At 39.7% G+C, this 21,238-nt stretch overlaps 3 protein-coding genes across 8 annotated transcripts in view; 2 read left to right on the forward strand and 1 right to left on the reverse strand.

Annotated features, from left to right (window-relative positions):
- LOC121954775 (uncharacterized) overlaps nt 1-3,081 on the reverse strand; it is a 40,220-nt gene extending 37,139 nt beyond the window's left edge. The window contains exon 1 of one of the 2 annotated variants that reach the window (XR_015778381.1): nt 2,390-3,081. Coding sequence is in view for 1 of the 2 variants with exons in the window: in XM_042502470.2 (XP_042358404.1) it covers nt 2,390-2,617 (228 nt within the window). In the remaining variant the exon portion in view is untranslated. The remainder of the gene's footprint in view (nt 1-2,389) is intronic. The other variant, XM_042502470.2, reaches the window with a different exon arrangement.
- On the forward strand, nt 3,058-12,038 carry LOC148187750 (uncharacterized). 2 transcript variants are annotated; one of them, XM_088086330.1, is made up of 3 exons: nt 3,058-3,197; nt 4,236-6,077; nt 7,074-12,038. In XM_088086330.1, exon 3 carries the CDS (start codon nt 8,255-8,257, stop codon nt 10,568-10,570), a length of 2,316 nt encoding a protein of 771 aa, XP_087942456.1. In that variant the 5' UTR covers nt 3,058-3,197; nt 4,236-6,077; nt 7,074-8,254; the 3' UTR covers nt 10,571-12,038. The 2 variants fall into 2 exon arrangements, with proteins under 2 accessions (XP_087942456.1, XP_087942457.1); XM_088086331.1 differs by lacking the exons at nt 3,058-3,197; nt 4,236-6,077 and adding an exon at nt 6,556-6,873.
- Nucleotides 12,039-12,059: 21 nt separating this feature from the next.
- LOC121963353 (heme-binding protein 2-like) lies at nt 12,060-20,217 on the forward strand. Of its 4 annotated transcripts, XM_088086332.1 has the most exons (6): nt 13,571-13,742; nt 13,943-14,026; nt 15,589-15,737; nt 15,821-15,950; nt 17,404-17,551; nt 19,669-20,217. In XM_088086332.1, the coding sequence occupies exons 3-6, from the start codon at nt 15,621-15,623 to the stop codon at nt 19,850-19,852; spliced, it is 579 nt and encodes a 192-aa protein (XP_087942458.1). In that variant the 5' UTR covers nt 13,571-13,742; nt 13,943-14,026; nt 15,589-15,620; the 3' UTR covers nt 19,853-20,217. The 4 variants fall into 4 exon arrangements, 2 of the variants coding, with proteins under 2 accessions (XP_087942458.1, XP_087942459.1); XM_088086333.1 differs by lacking the exons at nt 13,571-13,742; nt 13,943-14,026 and having other exon boundaries at nt 15,572-15,737; XR_015778383.1 differs by lacking the exons at nt 13,943-14,026; nt 15,589-15,737; nt 15,821-15,950; nt 17,404-17,551; nt 19,669-20,217 and adding an exon at nt 15,444-15,498 and having other exon boundaries at nt 12,060-13,742.
- Nucleotides 20,218-21,238: the final 1,021 nt, after the last annotated feature.

A 21,238-nucleotide genomic window follows, 5' to 3' on the forward strand; every position in this document is an offset into this window, starting at 1 on the left:
GTATGACAATTTTTCACAAAAAGCTAAGCTTATCTGAAGTGCCCGGTTAATTGGCCATATTGATTACCTATTAATAATTACCATAAAGTAGATGAACAATTACCTACTCCAAGAGTTCAATCAAGAGTTCATACTACTCACTTTTTATGAGTAATTAGATGTGTAATGTAGGAGTCAACCGATATTGTTTTTTCAGGGCAGATACTGATACAGATTATTAGTAGTTAATGGGACCGATAACCGATATCTGGAACTAATATGCATTTACTGTAAAAATGAAAATATTTCTGTCAATATTTAGAATTTGGAATGTAACAAACTCCTACACAAAACTTTGTTTAAATGTCTCTAGCAGATGTTTAATAAAAACTGAAATGTTTGACATCATATTCAGCAAGTTCCCTGCAACTTTTTTTAATTAAGCCATGTGAAAATTAAAATAAAAAAGGAAGTAAAAAGTAAAGTAGCAAGTAAAAATAGCTCACCGACGTTTTACAAAGTGAAAGTTCATCCCATGCCGACACTTTCTTTGCACTTTTTCATTAATTAATTTTGTCAGCCATCATTAAATTAAATGCTGATACAGATGACTGGCAAAATGCCAAATATCAGCCCCAATAATTGACTGGGCCGTTAATCTGTCAATTCCTTGTGTAATGTATTGAAAAATGTTGGGTTTTTTTACCTATGTTCTCATCCAACTCATCACATGGTGCCACTCTGTCAGTAACATTCCGTCTCTAATTATGACAATTTCAGCTGTTTAATGTTGTTGCAAACAAACGCACATACGACACTGCATGTAAGGGTGTGAATCTTTCAGTATCTCACAATTTGATTCTATTCGATTTCAATTCTTGGGGTCACGATTCTTGATTCAAAACGATTTCCGATTATGGATTCCCGATTCAAAATATAAAAATATGCAATTTCAGGATCAACTCCAGTCTGTTTTGCCAGTGGCATATTATGTATGAAAGTGTGTTTGAAATTATGGAGATTTTGTTACGTACAAACTTTTTTGTTGTAGAAAACCTTTCTCCCAAGTGTTGGGAATCATAGAGTGAAAAAATAAACATTGTAACTATTATAGTTAAAAAAAATAAGCACACTTTTCCAAAAAAAAGTCCCATTGTTTTTTTTCAGTTGTTTGTGTATCCCATTATCTGCACCTCTGACCTCTCCATGGAACCATGGAAAACCAATATGGTGTTTAGCATCGATACTTATGTACTTTTTACAGGATCTTGTTCAATAAATACATAATGATAGATGCGATATTGGGTGTCTTCCATCCATATTTTATCCATATCTCGATGATAAAATACCCAAATTCCCAGGCTGGATACTGAGGCTTCTAAAAGAGCATAGGACTCATCCCTCTGAGCGACACAGTCAGCAGCTTTCACTGGCAAGAAAAAGTAAGGCGATCCTACAAACGGTCTCAGAATTATTAAGACTTTTCTAAATGATAAAAATTGGGTTAAGAATAGACTATATTTAGTAAATAATAATTAATAATAATAATAATTGATGTTTAGGATTTTTTAATCGATTCTGAATCGTTAAAAACGAGAATCGAGATCCTTGTGTGAATCGATTTTTTCCCCCACCCCTACGGGCAAGGTCCTTATGTTTACATAAGGAGCACATAGTAACCAATGCAGACCATCAGATGAATGGAAGCGATGGAAGTAAACTCCAAACTCCCACACAGAAGTCAGTTGTTTGTGGGACCCACCCACATCTTATAATACCTAGTTACCAGCAGCGTTATTACCTGACGCCATCCAGCCCCGTTCCGTTTGGACACAGAGGGTGGCTCTCTCTCATCGAAAGAACTGACAGAGCGGACATTTTTGAAGAGTTAAGAATGAGAATGGGCTGGTATTCTTTACCTAATAAGTTTTTGTGTGTCATAGCTGTTAAATTGAGGTATTTGTTACTAAAGACATAAGATAAAAATCTACCCAAAAAAAGGGGGAAATTTATCAAGTTGATTGCATAGGTCTGTTTTAACAGTGCATAACAGTGCAATAACAGTGCAATTTTTTGGAAAATTGGCAAAATGTCATCATTTTAATATTCTACTGGAAAGCCATTTCATCCAAAACACATTTTATACAATAAATATATTGGAAGTTAATTTCATCATTGCATGCAGTATTCTGTCTATCTCCTACGCAACAGGTTTAATGATTTCAAAAGATTGGTTATTTTGAACATTTTGGCGTTGGTGAGAATCTGTAAATCTATCCAGATCTCAGAAGCTTTCCTTTTTCACTGTTCCAGTCACAGATCCACATCAGCAGGCTCATTGCAGCCTCCATACCTGTGTAAAACCTCAGGGTGCCTGGTAGAGCTCCCCGGGGTCCCCCACCCATCTCACCTTTAAACTCCGTATCTCGTTGAGGTGCTGCTGGAGCCTCCGGTTCACCTCCCGCATCAGATTGCCGTGCTCTACGATGGCGCTCCTCTTCCCCGCCTCTGCCCTCCGCAGCCGCCGCACCAGCTCCTCTTTGCCCCACTTCAGCAGCTCCTCATCGTTAATTTTGGAGATGTCCTCCGCCGGACTCTCTGCGCTTTTGGACAGCTGCTGCTGCGCGCCTTTCTCCATCCTTTACAACTGGATGCTGGCAGCAAGAAAAAGTACTGTGCTTGGTGAATTTCAGAGAATGAGACACCAAACCAAGCCCCAAAATACACCCGGGACAACTCTGATCCAACGCTGCTCGGGTTCCCCCCACCCGCCCTTCTTATGTCCGTGGAATTACATTGCTTTCGTTTTGGCTGTGCTTCTCTCCCACGCCCATGCTGCAGCTCCGATATCCGCCCGGTGCTCTGCTGCTATGTGCCTACTGTTAGAGCATCAGTCTGCAGGCTGCTGAGTCTCCGGCTGAGCCCTCGGACGGCTTGGCGGGGCGGTTTCTCTCCAGGTGCATGCCGGCCGCCGTGCGCACTCCCGCTGCTCGGTGCGCACTACCGCTGTCCGACCGCCGGGGAGGAGAACAGGAAGAGGAGGACTGCAAGGGGAGGCTGCAGGTGCATAGCCGGAGAGCCAGGATGAAAAGGTGCGGAGAGCACACTCTCTTCGCTCTCGCTCCTCCACGCGCTCCCTCTCCGCGCGCCTCTCTGTCGTGTTGCGCCATCTGCTGCAGCTGTGAGGTATCGGAGCATCTCTGCGCTACCTGCTCAAGGTGAGATTTCCCTTTTCTAAGTTTAGTTTTCTAATGAGGACAACTGGCAGACAAGACTGCAGTAGTCCTATGTTTCGTGTCATAGAATGTGAATCCTCATTAACCATTTGAAACCTGGATCAACATCCGTTTCTTGCACTGCTTTTGCAAGCTATGTGACCCTTTGAAAACTGAGCAAATTGAGAGAAAGAAAGAAAAAAAGATAGAGAAAGAGATTGTTTGTTTTGTTTTGGGTTTTTTTATTTTCAGAAAATAATCCCAAAAGGGGAAAAATGTCACCATAATAATAATAATAATAATAATAATAATAATAATGATGATAATAATAATAATAGTAATTATTAGTATTATGTCATATTCAAAATTATGTTTCATTCATTGTTTGATTTTATTGGCTTATTTTATGTTTATTTTAACATTATCTTCCTGAAACTTTTCTTTTTCAATTTTTTGCAAATTTTTTTGGGCCAAGTCTTATTGCCTCACCGTTGTGTTTTTAAAGAATTTTTTAAAAATGCGTAGGTTTCAAAGGGTTAAGAAACACAAATGCCAGTGGAGGAAGAGGTCTGCTGCTTACTACTCTTAATCTTGAACAGCAGAGATACACAAGAGATGAGCACAAATACATCAGAGTATTTTGTTACACATTTTAAATACTTACTTACGAAAATTAAATACAAACTACTGATGTGGAAAAACTGTATTTAATCAAATATATATAGGTGAAAACACAAATATACATTCTCTACAAAGTAATATTATCTCTCTCTCACACACACATGCATGCCCAGCAGAGAGGAGGATACCTGTTCATATGCTGCCACCTAAACAAGCATTTTATGTCAGTCTGTGAGTAGAGGAGCAGCCTGCTCTCATTCTTAAATCATCAAATACTGCTGCTTTTGCAGTGATTTACACATAAGATGCCGACACCAGCGGCAGTATGATATTCAAATGGGAAGTCTTTTTTTGGTTATATATGTTATGCATAAATTTGACTTATTTGACAGTTCTTCTTCTTGCCTGCCCTGGCTGCAGCTTCAGGTGGATCAGGACCAGAAAAAGTCTGAAACCTGCACATGCTTCCTCAAAGAGAGAAGTGGGGGTCCTGTCATCTGCAGCACTTTGAAAGCAGCTGACACTTCTGATGCTCACTGTAATCATTAGAAAGAAATGCTCTGAAGGAATGTCTGATTTTTTACTTTTTATATTATTTTGTCTGTAACATTGAGTCATGCGTGGGGTCATGGAGGGGACAAGAAAGTTTTGTTTTGTCTGCACAGTTTTGTTTTCTTGATTTGTGTGTGCTATTGTGTGTGTGTGTGTGTGTGTGTGTGTGTGTGTGTGTGTGTGTGTGTGTGTGTGTGTCTGTGTCTGTGTGTCTTTGAGGCGTACAGACAACACAGGCCACCCCTGAATTCTGATTGGCCACTCCAAGATGCCACTGTATTTTGATTGGCTATCTGTTCAGTCAGTTTGAACCGTTTCATGATTAAAATGAATTTCAGGTGCAATTCAATCTTTAACCTGAGAGGCAGTGATGTGCCAGAGTCATGTTGAACCCAACTATTTTTACATACAAATAAACTTTATACTTTATACTTGCTATTGTACTTTTTACTTTTGTATGTAGTATGGAAGCTTTATTTAACATTTGTGTAGTGTCACTCTACTGTGTTGTGATTAGTCAGTCTTTTTATCTTTTAAACTAAAGTATAAAGAGAAATGTAAGACACTGCAATGTTAGTTATTAAAGTAGGTATGGATGGTGGAGACAAAAATGTCATATTGTCCCATTTAGACCTCCAAAATGAAAAGTCTCCTGGCACTATAATTAAAAAACATAGAAAAAAAAAACTGGAATGACTTTTGCTGCTTCTCACTCCAGCAAAGCTCAGAGTTTACTGGTTTTGTTTACAGTAATGACATTAACTGAACCCACATGATCCTAACTTGCATAATCATCTCAAAATAAATGTTAACCCTCTCTCACCCTGCATTCTACGTCTGTCCTTGTTCTCAGCCTCGTCATCTCCCGTATCGATTACTGTAACTCTCTCCTCTTCGGTCTCCCTCCCAAATCCCTGCATAAGCTTCAACTGGTCCCAAATTCAGCCGCTCACATCATCACCAAAACTCCCTCATTTCACTCCACCACCCCCATCCTACAGCAACGTCACTGGCTTCGGATTAAATTCAGAACAGAATTCAAAATCCTCCTGTATGCATTCAAGGCCATCCACAACCTCGCCCCACCTGTCAGATCTCCTCCACATCGCCATCTCCTTCCGCTCCCTTAGATCCTCCTCCTCCATCCACCGCACTGTGCCTCCCACCCACCTCAGCACCATGGGGAGCAGAGCTTTCAGCCGTTCTGCTCCTCAACTTTGGAACTCACATCCAAAACACTGACTCTCTTCCTCTCTTCAAATCCAGACTCAAAACTCACCTGTTCAAAATTGCCTACTCTGTGTAACTGCATTCTTCCATTTTATAATGTGTGTATCTGTTGTTTTATTGTAATTGTTTTATCTCTGTAAAGTGTCCTTAAGTGCTGAGAAAGGCGCTTATAAATAAAATGTATTATTATTATTATTATTATTATTATTATTATTATTATTATTATTATATATTTTATCACACCCACACATGTCAGTATAGACACTGAACAAAAATATATATACAAAATATTTGTTTTGTTTGTTTTGTTTTCTTAGGAGACAAAAGGTTTATCTCTCTCAAATTTTGTTTATGAATTTGTTGCAGGCTGTGTTAGAGAGTACTTGCACCTGTGCCAAGATGAATCATCCACCTGACAGGTGTGACGTATCAAGAGGCTGATTAAACAGCATCATCGCTATAAAAGGCCACAGGCAACAGGTAACATTCCTCCAGCCAGCATACCAACAACATACACTCCCTTTTGTTTTTGCCACTGACTTTAGGCCACTTCTTGACATTTACCATGCTCATTATCTTACTCTAGCTTATTAGCATGCTTACATTTGCTGATTAGCTCTTGAGTCAAAGTTAAGGCAAGACAAATGTATCTACCAGAAGGCAACCTAAAGTCCTTCACAGATTACGCAGGTGCAAACACAAGAAACAAATTTTAATAAAAATAGAGCAAACAATGAAAAATTTAGAATAAAAATGAATATAACAAACAAATACAATTGGTTTGAGGAAAATAAATTAAAAGCAATTATAAGTCTTTAGGTTGCATTTGACAGTGCTCAGTGTAGCAAACCCACTTTGTGTTTTGTGCTTGCTGTTTCTCGTTTTGTCCACCAGAGGGCAGCTTGCACTGTATATACGTTCAATTGGGAGAAACAAATAGTATTTTGACATGATTCCTTTATAAATATATTTCATGATTAGAGTTTTGCTAAAAAAAATAATTTCATCTATATGTATGTGTATATTTTGCTCATTTAAGAGCTAAAAGGGTTCATCTTAAGAGTGCAAGATTTTATTTTGAAGGTCGCTATGTCGTAATTCCGGGTTAATAGTGTGTTGCCGGGAAAAATTCAGCCATGAACACGGAATCAACAAGTTGACGGTAAAATGATAAAGTTGGCTGTAAGGTAAACAAAGGAAAATGCATGTGAAGCAGCAAAACAGAAACGGTGATGGAAACAGAGTGTATTTTAGCAACCCCCTGAAGAGGCACAAGGTTGGTGTGTGGTTGTAACTATATTTTTGACAATGTGTGTGCGCAGGAAATTTATGCTAGCTTGTCACTCATGTGTTTAGCGATCTCACGATGTATTGCTGAGTATTCAGATAGGCTTGCACTGTGATTGTTTACCAGTTATTATATACGGAAATGGTAACAGAGATGTGATTTGTTGTTTTCTTTGTTTTTCTTACAAGTTCTCACGTTGGTTTATTGTGGAGCTAGTGGAAAGGAATAAACACTAAAAACCATCAGTCGAGTCTCTTACCATCTTTTGGAGGGTACGCTACAGTGAGAACTTCACCCAGAGAGGGACCAGTGACAACTTGTATGCAACATCAGCTGCCTGTGAGCTCTACAATCAAATATCACGGCAAGGCACGGAGCAGCGCTGCAGCATCGTATGGTGAAGTGATGGTCATGGGACGGTGAGGAAGACAACTGCAGTCAAAATGGATGCCTTAAAGGAACGGATAAATAAACTAAAGGCAGAAATTGAGGAAAATAGAGGATTATTAAATCAAGGAGATGAAGAAGGATTATTGTCAAGGCAGGAATTAAAGGAGCTAACTGAGACTAAAAGAAAACAATTAGTTGAGCTGGAACATGAAATGGAGGACATCCAGGAATTAAAGACATTACGTCATTCAACACGCAAAAGTGTACCCACAGAGAAATTTCTTGCCTATCAAAACGAAGAACAGAGTAAAAAGAGAAAGAGGCTGCTTAGTCTTTATGAACAATGGAAACTTCAAATCAGATCAACCAAAGAACATTTAAAGGAAACCACGTCAGATATGGAACTGGCTAAAATGGCAGACAACATTGAAAATGGAAAGGATGACATAATGAAAGTTTACCACGAAATAAGACAAGGTACAACGCAAAATGGATGCTTGTCATGCCGTCACCAGAGACATTATAAAAATAATAAATGAACGCTTATCTGGAATAGATGATGACTTTGATGCAGAGCGTGAAAGGCAGAAACTCCGTGAGCTACAGGCTCATGACTATGCCCACTCCATATATGGCACTGCTTCTCAGTCAGCGATCAGTCATTCTTCTGAATCAGTCATGGCCGCAAAAAGAGCTGAAGCAGCCGCACAGCTTGCTGCAAAGGAGACTCAATGTAAACTAATGGAGGAAGAAAGAAAGCAGAAAGAAAAAATAAGGATGATGGAGCTACGACAGAGAAATAAGACAGGAAGCCGACAGTCAGCCCTTACAGCAACTAGACAGTCAATACATCAGACAAGACCCTGTTATTTCCTTTGTGCATCACCAAAGCCCTTCCATCGCCCCACCAAATCCCTCCACTGACATCTCCTCTCTAGCCCAAGCGATACAAGACAGCATAACCATTAACAGACTCCCCATGCCAATGCCCACTGTGTTTGGTGGAGACCCTATCCACTACATTGAATGGAGAGCTTCATTCATGTCATTGATAGACAGGAAAGGTATTTCGCCAGCCGACAAACTTTATTATTTAAAGAAATATGTCAGCGGCCCTGCCCACAAATGTATTGAAGGCACCTTTTACCGAGACGATGATGAAGCATACAAAGATGCATGGAATAAGCTCAACCAGCGCTTCGGGCAGCCATTCGTCATCCAAAGGGCCTTCAGGGACAAGCTGTCAAAATGGCCAAAGGTGCAAAACAAAAACTCTGAAGGATTAAGGGCTTTCTCTGATTTCCTAAATGCCTGTCTCCAAGCCATGCCTCACGTGAAAGGTTTGGAGATCTTGAATGATTGTGAAGAGAATCAAAAGCTGACACAGAAAGTCCCAGATTGGCTAGCAGCACGCTGGAACCGCCAGGTCTCAATAGCCCTCATGGAAGGTGAAGACTTTTCCACTTTCGAAGTTTTTGCTGCATTTGTGTCAGTTGAAGCGGAGATAGCATGTAATCCAATCACGTCCCTGCATGCTCTGCACTCATCTAACTCATCCTATGTCAAAAGAAGCACAAATGAAACAAAGGGAAACAAAGTAAGTGTCTTCAGCACTCAAACAAACGCAAACACTGAAAATTCGAGGTCAAATGCTGGAAAAGAAAGGCCTCCCTGCATGTGGTGCAAAGACGACAAGCATCAACTACCCAAGTGTACAAGTTTCAAGGAAAATTCCCTCGATGAACGACGAGAGTTCATAAAAGACAATAAGCTGTGTTATGGATGTGTCAAACCTGGTCACAGTGCCAAAGAATGTCGTCACCGTCACACTTGTGAGCTGTGTAAAGGAAGGCATCCCACCTGTCTACATGATGAAAACTACAAAAGACATGAGGAAAAGGACAGACCTGTAGTCATGGACAGAAAGAAATCTACAGCTAATGTGAATGCAGCTTCAAACTGTGTAAATGAAATTGTGACTGCTAGCCCACTCTGTGTCACTAAAGAAGATCAGTCATGCAACACGTCCATGATCGTACCTGTGTGGGTCTCCTCTGCTATGCAGCCATCCAAGGAGCAGCTCGTCTATGCACTGCTAGACACCCAGAGTGACAGCACCTTCATTGAGAGAGAAGTAAGTGATGAATTGCAACCAAACACTTTTCCTGTACAACTGAGGCTTACTACTATGTTGGGAAAGAGCATGATTATGAAAAGTGAGAGAGTAGAGGGACTCCGCATCAGAGGCTATAGTTCAAGTGTTTACATCGACCTTCCTCCTTCTTACACAAAAGACTGCATCCCCCTGAATCGTGATCACATACCTACCCATCAAACAGCGAAACAAAGGCCTCACCTAGCAGCAATCGCAAATCAGATGCCACCTCTCCTGAGCTATGATGTGGGACTACTTATCGGGTACAACTGTCCCATAGCAATAAAACCCAGACAAATGATTGCTGGAATGGACAACGAGCCCTACGCCGTCCTCACAGACTTGGGGTGGAGTATTGTGGGCTGCTCCACACCTGGCCTCAATGAAAGTCAATCCAGTCTGTGTCACAGAGTTGCAGTAAAAGAACTCCCTCCAGTAACGCCAATGGATGTGATAAGTGTACTGGAATCAGACTTCAAGGACACTAAAGGAGATGACAAAATTGTCTCACAAGAGGATCTCATGTTCTTGAGCAAACTCAAAGATGGAATAAAGAAAAATGCCCTGGGTCACTACGAAATGCCTCTTCCTTTTAAAGAATGTCCATCTTTACCTGACAACAAAAGGCTCGCTGAAATCAGGCTCAACCATTTACAGCGAAAGTTCAGCAAAGATGAGAAATACAAAAGAGATTACACAACGTACATGAAGGAAATCATACAGAGAGGTGACGTGGAAGAGGTGCCGACAGATGGAGCTGAAGGTGAGCGGTGGTATATTCCACATCACGGCATATATCACCCTCAGAAGCCTGACAGACTGCGTGTTGTGTTCGATTGCTCTGCAAAATACTGTGGCACTAGCCTAAACAAACACCTGCTCCCAGGGCCAGACATGATTAATAACTTGACAGGCATCCTCATACGGTTTAGACAGCATCCCATCGCTCTTCTATGTGATATAGAGAAAGTGTTTCACCAGTTTCACGTCCAAGAGGAAGACCGCAACTACCTCCGGTTCCTGGTGGAAGGATGGAGATACCATCACACAACCTCAAGAGTACCGTATGAAAGTGCATCTTTTCGGGGCGGTGTCATCGCCTGGGTGTGCGAACTATGGACTTATTTAGCTCTTACTTAACTGCTCTTATTTAGCAAAAGAGCACAGCCACTCACACCCAACAGGTGCCCAATTCGTTGCAAAAGACTTTTATGTGGACGACGGGGTAACAAGTACTGACACTGTAGAAAAGGCCATTCAGTTGGCAAAGGAAGCAAGGGAGATATGCATTAAAGGTGGTCTTCGTCTCCACAAATTTGTGTCAAATAACCATGCTGTGTTGCGGAGCCTTCCCCCATCAGAGTGTGCAGCAGAGGCAAAGACAAGGGATTTGACATTCAGTGACACACTGGAACGAGCTTTAGGAATCCAATGGAGTGTAAAGAAGGACTGCCTCAGATTCAACAGCACCTTAAAGGACCAACCAGCCACACGTAGAGTCATATTATCAACTGTTGCTGCCATATATGATCCTCTCGGCTTTCTCGCTTCATATGTCCTCAACGGGAAGAGAATCCTTCAAGAAATGTGCAACCAAGGCACCGGCTGGGATAAACCCCTGCAAGAAAGGTTCAAACCATGGTGGGAGAGTTGGAAACATGACTTCATCAACTTGCAAAAGGTAAAAATAGCTCGCTGTTACTTACCTGCCAACTTTGGGGAAGTTGTTGAAACTGAGTTACACCACTTCTCAGATGTGAGCACCAGCGGATACGGCCAAAGTTCTTATCTAAGAGTCAAGAACAAGAAAGGAGAGATTCACTGCTCACTGGTGATGGGAAAGGCTCGTGTTTCCCCTACGAAGGTGACTACAATACCACGGCTCGAATTAACGGCAGCAGTGATTTCAGTCTCCATCAGCGACATGCTCAGAGAAGAATTGAGAATTGTTGATGTGAAAGAATACTTTTGGACGGATTCAAAGGTGGTGTTAGGCTACATAAATAATGATGCTCGGAGATTTCACACCTTTGTCGCCAACCGGGTCCAGAAAATCCGCCACTCCACAAATCCCCAGCAGTGGTGTTACGTCCCTACGGATGAGAATCCAGCAGATGGAGCATCTCGAGGTAAAACTGTGAATGACCTGCTTGCATCCAACTGGTTCACTGGCCCCATGTTTCTCTGGCAAAGGGAGATACCCAGACTAAATGATGCAGTACCAGACCTCTCCATCGGGGATCCGGAAGTCAAAAAGGCACAAACCCTGCAAACAAAAACCACAGAAATAAAGAGTCTTGTCGACCATCTGTCCAAGTTCTCACCAGAGCTGTAGCCCGTCTGCTTCGGAGAGCAAAAGGGGTGACATCACACACCCTTTCTACAGTGAGCGAAAGACAAAGTGCTGAGCATGTCATCATCAGAGATCTGCAAAGACAAACGTATGAAGAGGAAATCAAGTTGTTGAGCAAAGGTAATCAACTACAGCGTCACAACAAATTACACCACCTTGATGTTTTTCTCGACGCAGATAGTCTCCTTAAGGTGGGAGGACGACTCCGCCACTCGTCACTCACTGACTCTTTCAAGCATCCAATTGTCATTCCTAAAGAGCACCATGTGACAAAGTTAATAATCACTCATAACCATGAAAGGACAAAACATCAAGGAAAAGGATTCACAATCACTGAAATCAGAGGCAGCGGATATTGGATTCCAGGAATGAGCAGAGCAGTGGCATCATGCATCCATCAGTGTGTAACTTGTTGTAAACTCAGAAGAGCTGCAGAGTGTCAAAGAATGAGTGACTTACCTGTTGAACGTGTCGAGCCCTTCCCTCCTTTCACATACTGTGGAATGGACTGCTTTGGCCCTTTCACGACTACACAGGGAAGGAAGCAGCATAAGCGATACGGCCTGCTCTTTACTTGCTTTTGCTCACGAGCCATTCACATCGAGATGTTAGAGGATATGTCCACTGACACCTTCATCAACGCCCTGCGACTCTTTATTGCTCTTCGAGGTGCAGTTCGTCAAATTCATTGTGACCAGGGCACTAATTTTGTAGGTGCTAAGAATGAATTCAAAACAGCATTGCAAGAGCTTGACACACAGAGACTGAACACATTCCTGTCACAGAAACAGTGCGACTTCATCATGAATGCACCCCACGCCAGTCACACTGGAGGCGTGTGGGAGCGCCAGATAAAGACTGTCAGAAGTGTCCTGAGCTCTACTCTGTCTCTTTCTCAAGGCAGGCTCAGTGATGCTTCATTAAGGACTGTATTGTACAAAGCTATGGCTATAGTCAACAGTCGACCCCTCACTGTTGATAACTTGAACTGCCCTGACAGCCTTGAACCACTCACCCCGAATCACCTGATCAACATGAAGTCCAGTACAGCACTCCCTCCACCAGGCACGTTCCCTAAAGAGGACTTATATGGAGCAAAAATATGGCGTCGTGTGCAGTTTCTTGCAGACCAGTTCTGGAGCAGGTGGAAACGAGAATACCTGCACAATATCACCACCAGACAGCGGTGGCACACGCCAAAGAGAAATTTAATGGTGGGTGATATAGTGATGGACAAAGATGAACTGTTACCCAGAGGTGAATGGAGACTCGCAAGAGTCATAGAGACTGTCAGTGGTAAGGATGGACTTGTGAGGAGGGTGAAAATCTCTGTAGGAGATAAGAGTCTGAGCAAGAAAGGTGAGCGTCTTGCCAAACCTTCTATATTAGAACGCCCAGTGCAGAAGTTAGTTCTGCTGTTTGAAGCTTCTTAAACTGTGGCATAAAGACAATGACTCTCTTACTGAGAAAATTATTCTTTGTTCACATCATTTAATGTGAAACACTCATAATTTTGGTGGGAGTGTAGCAAACCCACTTTGTGTTTTGTGCTTGCTGTTTCTCGTTTTGTCCACCAGAGGGCAGCTTGCACTGTATATAAGTTCATTTGGGAGAAACAAATAGTATTTTGACATAATTCCTTTATAAATATATTTCATGATTAGAGTTTTGCTAAAAAAATTAATTTCATCTATATGTATGTGTATATTTTGCTCATTTAAGAGCTAAAAGGGTTCATCTTAAGAGTGCAAGATTTTATTTTGAAGGTCGCTATGTCGTAATTCCGGGTTAATAGTGTGTTGCCGGGAAAAATTCAGCCATGAACACGGAATCAACAAGTTGACGGTAAAATGATAAAGTTGGCTGTAAGGTAAACAAAGGAAAATGCATGTGAAGCAGCAAAACAGAAATGGTGACGGAAACAGAGTGTATTTTAGCAACCCCCTGAAGAGGCACAAGGTTGGTGTGTGGTTGTAACTATATTTTTGACAATGTGTGTGCGCAGGAAATTTATGCTAGCTTGTCGCTCATGTGTTTAGCGATCTCACGATGTATTGCTGAGTATTCAGATAGGCTTGCACTGTGATTGTTTACCAGTTATTATATACGGAAATGGTAACAGAGATGTGATTTGTTGTTTTCTTTGTTTTTCTTACAAGTTCTCACGTTGGTTTATTGTGGAGCTCGTGGAAAGGAATAAACACTAAAAACCATCAGTCGAGTCTCTTACCATCTTTCGGAGGGTATGCTACACTCAGCATCATCTCAAGCCTTAGCACTTCTTCCAATTAGTCTCACACTTGAGCAGCATTGAAGCTTAGAAGCAGCTATGTTAAGTCTGACTCTGACAGGCCTGGGAGGCTCATACCAGCTCTCGAGATCTGATATCTTTGACTTCAACCATTCAGCGATTTATAGACAAAGCAAAGAATTTTGAAGTTGATTTAAGAAACTGGTACCAAATGTAATGATCTGACAACTGCATCGCCGAGTCTCTTGTTCTCGTTACAGTTGAAGAAATGTCAAAATCAAATTTTACTGTAACTGCAAAAATGCCATCATCATTAATTTGTCTAGATCATTTATCAATACACAGTGTCTAACCCTAACCCCCCACCCCTGCCAATATTAGAGCAACTTCCTTCACATAATCCTCATTCTAAAAGAACAAGATATCAAAACTTTATTCTCAAAATCTCAGAGAATACAGATGTGTGGGGAATGCAAGGGAAGTTTTGATCATGAGCAGAAATCTTGTGTGTTATTCAAGTCCAGATGTTTAGGAATTATGAATGAAAATTAATTAATTTATTATTGATATGAATACATGCCACGTACACTTATTTTTATTTCCAAAAACAAAAGACAAAGGTGAAAGGAAGACTGAAGAGCAAATTATGCCTTCATGTGTGTTGACTCAGCACACAGCAAATTACATGAAACAAAGAATTGATATTTCAGAGTAATAGAGAATGTTGAGAGTCTTACTGCATTCCTACTACTCCATTATTGTATTTTATTATATTTTAAACTTTTACTTATCACCTGAATTGTGTTGTCTTTGCATAAATAAAAACATTTCCACCATAAACTGGTGCATAAAGCTTCACTGGCATGAAGGAAAAGAAGAGTTTAACGCTAAATATGTCCTTTGGATGGAAACCCTGTTAATATGTGCTCCTACTGATGCTGAAATCAAACTTATGCCCTTGAGTCCAGCTGAAGATAATGTGATCTTTCAGCCAACATGAGAAGGATATCTTATTCCTTTTAGTATCAAATTCAGTGGAATGTTGTGAACAGATAAAACACACAAAAGACTGATACCACATGTAAAATCATATCCTGAGTACAAATGGTTTTTACTGCAGTACAGGACATGCGCCTGCTCTGGTAACAACATATTGCCCTTAATCTTGTTTGCAGTTTGCAGGGCTAAAATGAATCTTTGTTTACGCTGTGACAAACTCTGAAGTGTAGCAGTGGATTATTGACCCTACAGTGCAACAACTCTCAGAACTGATGCATTAAAACAAGAGGTCATTCAGAAGAAGACAAAAATCACATATCATGACCTCGACCTGCTTTGAAAGGCGCCTATAAATAAAATGTATTATTATTATTAATATTATTATTATTTTTTATTTTTTATTTTTCCAGAAAAACACCTGCTTGTGAAACCAACAGGCGGCGACGGTGACATGAGGAAAACAATGTGGGCGTGCCTGTGTGACCTGATAAACTGGTTTCTTGAGATGTGTCATTATCAGTCGCTTAAAATCAGCAGGTGTGTGTGTGTGTGCAGATGAATCTGCGGAGTTACTTTGTTGCGGAAGGATGAAGCTGCCGCTGCTTGCACTGCTCCTGGTGTCGCTCTGCAGAGGAGAAGAATGGGAAACGTATTGCCATAACAAACCGTGTCCCGAGTACAAAGTGATTAAAACTTACAAAAAGGTAATTTAAGAGCAGTACACACACATACATATGCACGCATCAAGAGTGTATGTACAACATTTGTATGTTTCTATTGTCTACAGGCTGGTGAGGCTGGTGAAATTGTGTTCGAGGAGCGTGAGTATAAACCCTCTAAATGGATCAGGACCAAGATAGCGAGCGCCACATATAATGACTTTATGGCTGCACGCAAAAAACTGGAGAGTGTTACAGGTGCGTCAGGGTGAAGCCAAAAGTTTCCATCACAGTTTTGGTTGTGTAGTTGCTAGTAACCAATTTGATATATCGGCGAAATTCTGAGTCAAACTGGGATTGTATTTTTCTGTATTTCTCTGCATTTTCGCTGTTTTTCAAGAGTCTGTAGAGAACCGCAGCTTTATCATGTCATCATGTTATTCATCAGTAAAACAAGTTGTAATAATGTTTTGAAGAAAACATTTTAATCTAACGTGCAAAGAACTTTTAAAGGATGTTTGTTATTTCAAATAACGTCCCTGTAAGGATAAAGGCGACCTATTGTTTTTAACTGCAATATTCTGAGAATGTTTTGATAAAAAAAATACAAATAATAAAAATAAATTAATTAATTATTAACAACGATGGTGATAATAATAATAATAATAGATTTGTAATATACTTTACATTTGGAACAAATTGCTACAAGGTAAAAGCGTAGGCATAAAACAACCAACATAAAATCAAATTTTAAAGTTTAAAAAAATCTGCATAAAAGCAAGTAGAGCAAACAGCAAGACTGCTGTTCTGCTCAAAAAGAAGTCCTTTAAAAAAAAAAAAAACTCAATGATGATGTCAAAAGGTGACAGATTATAGAATGTTCTTTTTTTCAAATGTTCCCACAATGTTTTGTGAGAACAAAGGATGAAACATTTTCAAAGCAACATTAAGAAGGTGTTTTCAGGATGATTTTGAAGCCTGAGATTATGTAATATTTTTTATGAAACATTCCTGTATTGTAATATATTAACAAAATAAACCAAAAAAAAAAATATTTGTAGAGAATGTTACCCTTACTTTTAGAAGAACATTATGTGAACTGAAAGAAAGTTGCTGCTGAAAACAGTACTGAAAATTTGCATTGTAGCATTTTTAGAATGTTTTTCGGACCAACAATTGCTAGCTGGGTAATTACCTAGTAATGACCTTCTGACACACCCTGAACAAAACACCTCTTCCTGTAACTCAATTGTTGCATATTACGAATCACTTCAAATTTAGGTACTTTGAACCTACCTTTATTGCTGTGTATCATCCTAAAACCCACCAAAGAAGAATATAAATATGATCCAAGAATATAAATATGTCACTGTTTGTCGTCTGAAGGATGTTTTCATGTCTTTTAACCTTTGCATGTCAGAACTTTTAAAATTCATACCAGATTTTCCTCCAAGAAATGTCTAAATTTGTAGCTGTTATGTCTTAAACAAATGTTGAATATGTGTAAGTTTTGTCTTGAAGTAATGTTGGAGTTTGTATACATTGTAAACTTAGAAATTTTGCTTAAAAATTGTACGAGTTTTGCCTCCTAGAAATGTGTCTGATTTTGTTGACAAAATGAAAAACCACTGTGTAGTTTACTCAGAAACATCCCTGTAGTCCTGTACAGTTTTGGAAATAAGCTTCTAACCATTTTGTTTATAATTTCCAGGTTATGTCAACTCCTGGCCGTCGCTGATCAACGTCACAAGTGACAATGAAATGTGGTTATCCTGGTTTGTTGCTCCTGGCTCCGAACCCGTAATCACTGATTCAGATGTCAGACTGGAAAGTCGGCCTGAAGTCACCGTCTATGTCAGGTGAATAGTACCAATTTTGATCTTTCAGTTGATGGTTGTCTTGGACTTTTATTTAACAGAAATTCAGTGTTTAAACAACTATAACCTTTCTTTACAGTTCCCAAGCTACTAAATAGTAATAAGACAAAAGGGCAATATGGACACATATCAGACAAGATTTGAGCTTTACTGGGGTCAAGATTTACTGTAACTGTGACTGTAAATTCATGATCTTCACTCTACTAATTTGCAAATTTAAAGCTGTAGTTGGCAACTAGTATTAACCTTTTGAAACCTGAGCAAATTGGCTTATTTTCTGTAAGAAAATATGGGGAGAAGGCAATGAACCACAAAAGAAGAAATTACCCCAAATTATTTAGAAATTAGATTTTAAAAAGTACCAGAAAATTAAAAAAAGAAACAAACAAAAGAAAACAGAAATGAGCTGGAAAAAGTGCTTTAAAATTAGAATAATTTTGTAACATAGATTTAAATCTCTCATTTTGTTATTTATACATAGCTGTTTCCTTGATTGTTGTTAAAAATAATTTTCTAAATCTACTAATTTCTTGCAATTTGCACATTTTTTTTCACCAAGTTGCTATGTGCTCATGTTTTTGAAAGAAATTCAGCCCAGTTTTCTCAGGGTTCAAAGGTTAAAATACTAATGAAAGCTATCTAATCTGCAAAGGAAATGTAATGTTGTAATGGAAATGTAATGGAAATGTAACTTTATGTTAGATGTGCTGTAATTGTTTCTAGACTTTGTCAAATTACCAATCCAGAATTTTCCACCTCAGCAGGTACCAGTTAGTAAATATTTTGGTCTTGGCCCATAGACTAAATATCTTGATTCTGATTCTGATGATTCTAATGGTATTTGCTAGAATGAACAAAAACAACCAGTCAGAGTTAAAGAGTCTCTGAGGCAGCTGTCAATCATAGAAGTTTGTGAACTGAACTGTCAAACGATCAAATCAAGATTCTGTAAGTTGATTACCTATTCCTGGCCTTAAATGTTTTAAGAAGCATATTTTAGTGTATTGTTTAGCTGTGAAATACAGTCAGTTCATATTCCAAAGCTGTTATATATCAATGCTTTGTCAGTGATCTCAGCATCAGACACCAACGCAAAAAGCAACCTTTCGTGGCAGCATGATAGGCCTTTTACTGTGTTATTATACGCTGCTAGCACCAGCCACAGAGCACCTGGCACGGCAGTATGAAATGCGAATGAGCATCAGTTCAATGCAGCCCGACAACACTTGTCACAGCTGTATGTTACGCCATTGGACGGTGTCAGGTTGAAACGCTGTCGACAGTAATATAAGGAGCTGGAGGGGCAGTGGATGCATGCAACAAACCCTGGACTTTTACCTGGGAGCCCAGTGTTCACTTCCCATATGAATATAGAGGAAAATCAATAACATGCTTTTGTTGGCTTATCCTAACCATATGCTTTTGTTGAAGCATAGCATTGGTTGCAGTGTAAAGTCAGCTGCTGAAGCAGGAGGATACCCAGTGTGTAGAAGTCCACTGACAGAACACTGATGACCCAGCCACAAGTTTGAAAACACTCGAGCCCAAACCAAGCACTGCCCAGCTGGAACGTTCTCATTTTTATGGCTAAACCGTACACTAGAATATGTTCCTGAAACACCCCTGGTAAGAAATCGGGGATGCATTCACAAAATCTTGATTCATATTTGATCAGTGCTGTCTAGTTTGATAGTTACTGACATGACTGAAAGCTGCATTAGAGACTGCTTCAATCTGATTGGTTGTTGTCTTTCAACTGCAGTGGATTCTAGCAAATGTAGTTAAGAATTATAGGAGAAGGAATAAGATTTTTTTTTCACAGACTGTGTTATGTACTACTGTGTGAATATAGTGACAGTTTCAGCAAATATAACAAAAAGTTATTTGTATTAAGGTTTCCAACTGCAGGCTTAAGTGGTTGCATAATTTTCCAGCAATATCAATATGACATGCATACAAAACAAGACAGAAATAGAAGATAGTAAGTAAATGTAGAAAACAAACTACCAAGCAACTCTACAGTAAATGATGATTTTAACAAAGTATCTGATGTAATCTGAATTCATTTTTTCTGTCATTGTTTTCACATCATACAAAAGGACCTTTGGCGGCACTCCAAGCATCGCAACAGGTCACGAAAATGAAATGGAGCTTTGCCGCGACCTGTCTGAAGCTGGGATAAAGTGCACTGAACACCAAACTTACGCTGGGGCTGGTTATGACCCATATATCTCTTTTTATCACCACAATGAGATCTGGATCGACAAACCCCAAACCCAGTAAACTGAATCACTGCAGTTATTCTCTATTTATCCTTTAAATCAGCATATTCACTGTTTCACTTTTGGGGTAGAATGCCAAGTATATGTAATACAATCACAGGCACCTTTTGCACGATCAAATTCTGCAGTCCTGTTGAAATGAGCAGACAAATTGTAGGTAGCTAGCAGACAGACATGCCTTGATGCTTGTGATGCATGCTGGAAACCGGTTTTAGGAATGTTATGGTATTTACCAGTAGTCCTTCCTGCTTTTTACTGATAAGTGATGATATTTTTGGCATCTTATAATGCTTCTTGCTTTGCTATAATCAAAAAATATACTGTATATCTGTTCTTTCTCTTAACAATACATTTTTAACAGATTTATCTTCGTTTGCTCGTGTGGTTAATGTCACAAGTTATTACTTCATCTCTCGCTGATGAATACAGAGTTCACTGCAGGTCGGCCCTGCAGGGACTCCCTTCCAAAACAACAAGCTACCTAACTAAACAAAGGCTCATCTCCCATTACACTGAAATGTTATTGAGTACAGGGTGCTGCTTCCTCCCATAGGAGTAACAACTGTTCTGAGCATGTGCAGTGTGACTCAGGTGATTCATTGCTTGTTCCTAGTTGAAGAAATTCAGAGTGTCACAAGCATCCCTGGTCTCCTCTACTGTTCAGCTGTAAAATGAGAATGTTGGTTTTGACTGGTGGGGGGTCCTTTAGCACGACTATTTTCAACTTGTTGGTCGGGGAGGTTTTTGGGGTTTTTTTCTATTTTTCATGTCTTTATTAAGCAAGGACCATGCATAAAACACATTCATCTCAAAATGAGAAAAAAATGATTCATGCCAGAAGCATGAAGCAGTGACTGACATGATTGACAGCTGTGTTACATACTCCTCAGCTCTGATTGGTTGTTGTCCTTCAGGCACAGTGGATTCTTGCAAATGCTATTAGAAGCACTATAAGTAGGCAGACAGACAAGTTTTTTCTTTTTTCTTTTTCTTTTTCACAGGCTATCTGTCCCATGTGTTGCTGTCAATATGTAGTTAAAATGTCAGTAAATACTATATATATATATATATATATATATATATATATATATATATATATATATATATATATATATATATATATATACAGTGCAGCAAAAAAGTATTTGGCAGCCACCGATTGCGCAAGTTGTCCCACTTAAAAAGATGAGAGAGGTCTGTAATTTTCATCATAGGTACCCTTCAACTGTGTAAGACAGAATGTGGAAAAAAAATCCAGGAAATCACATTGTATGATTTTTAAACAAATTATTTGCAAATTCTTGTGCAAAACAAGTATTTGGCTCCTACAAACAAGCAAGAATTCTGGCTCACACAGACTTTACACTTCTTCTTTAAGAAGCTCTTC

The sequence above is a fragment of the Plectropomus leopardus genome, chromosome 13 (genome assembly GCF_026936395.1).
Source record: "Plectropomus leopardus strain MGB_pleo_1.0 chromosome 13, ASM2693639v1, whole genome shotgun sequence".
In the NCBI taxonomy this organism is placed as follows: Eukaryota; Metazoa; Chordata; class Actinopteri; order Perciformes; family Serranidae; genus Plectropomus; species Plectropomus leopardus.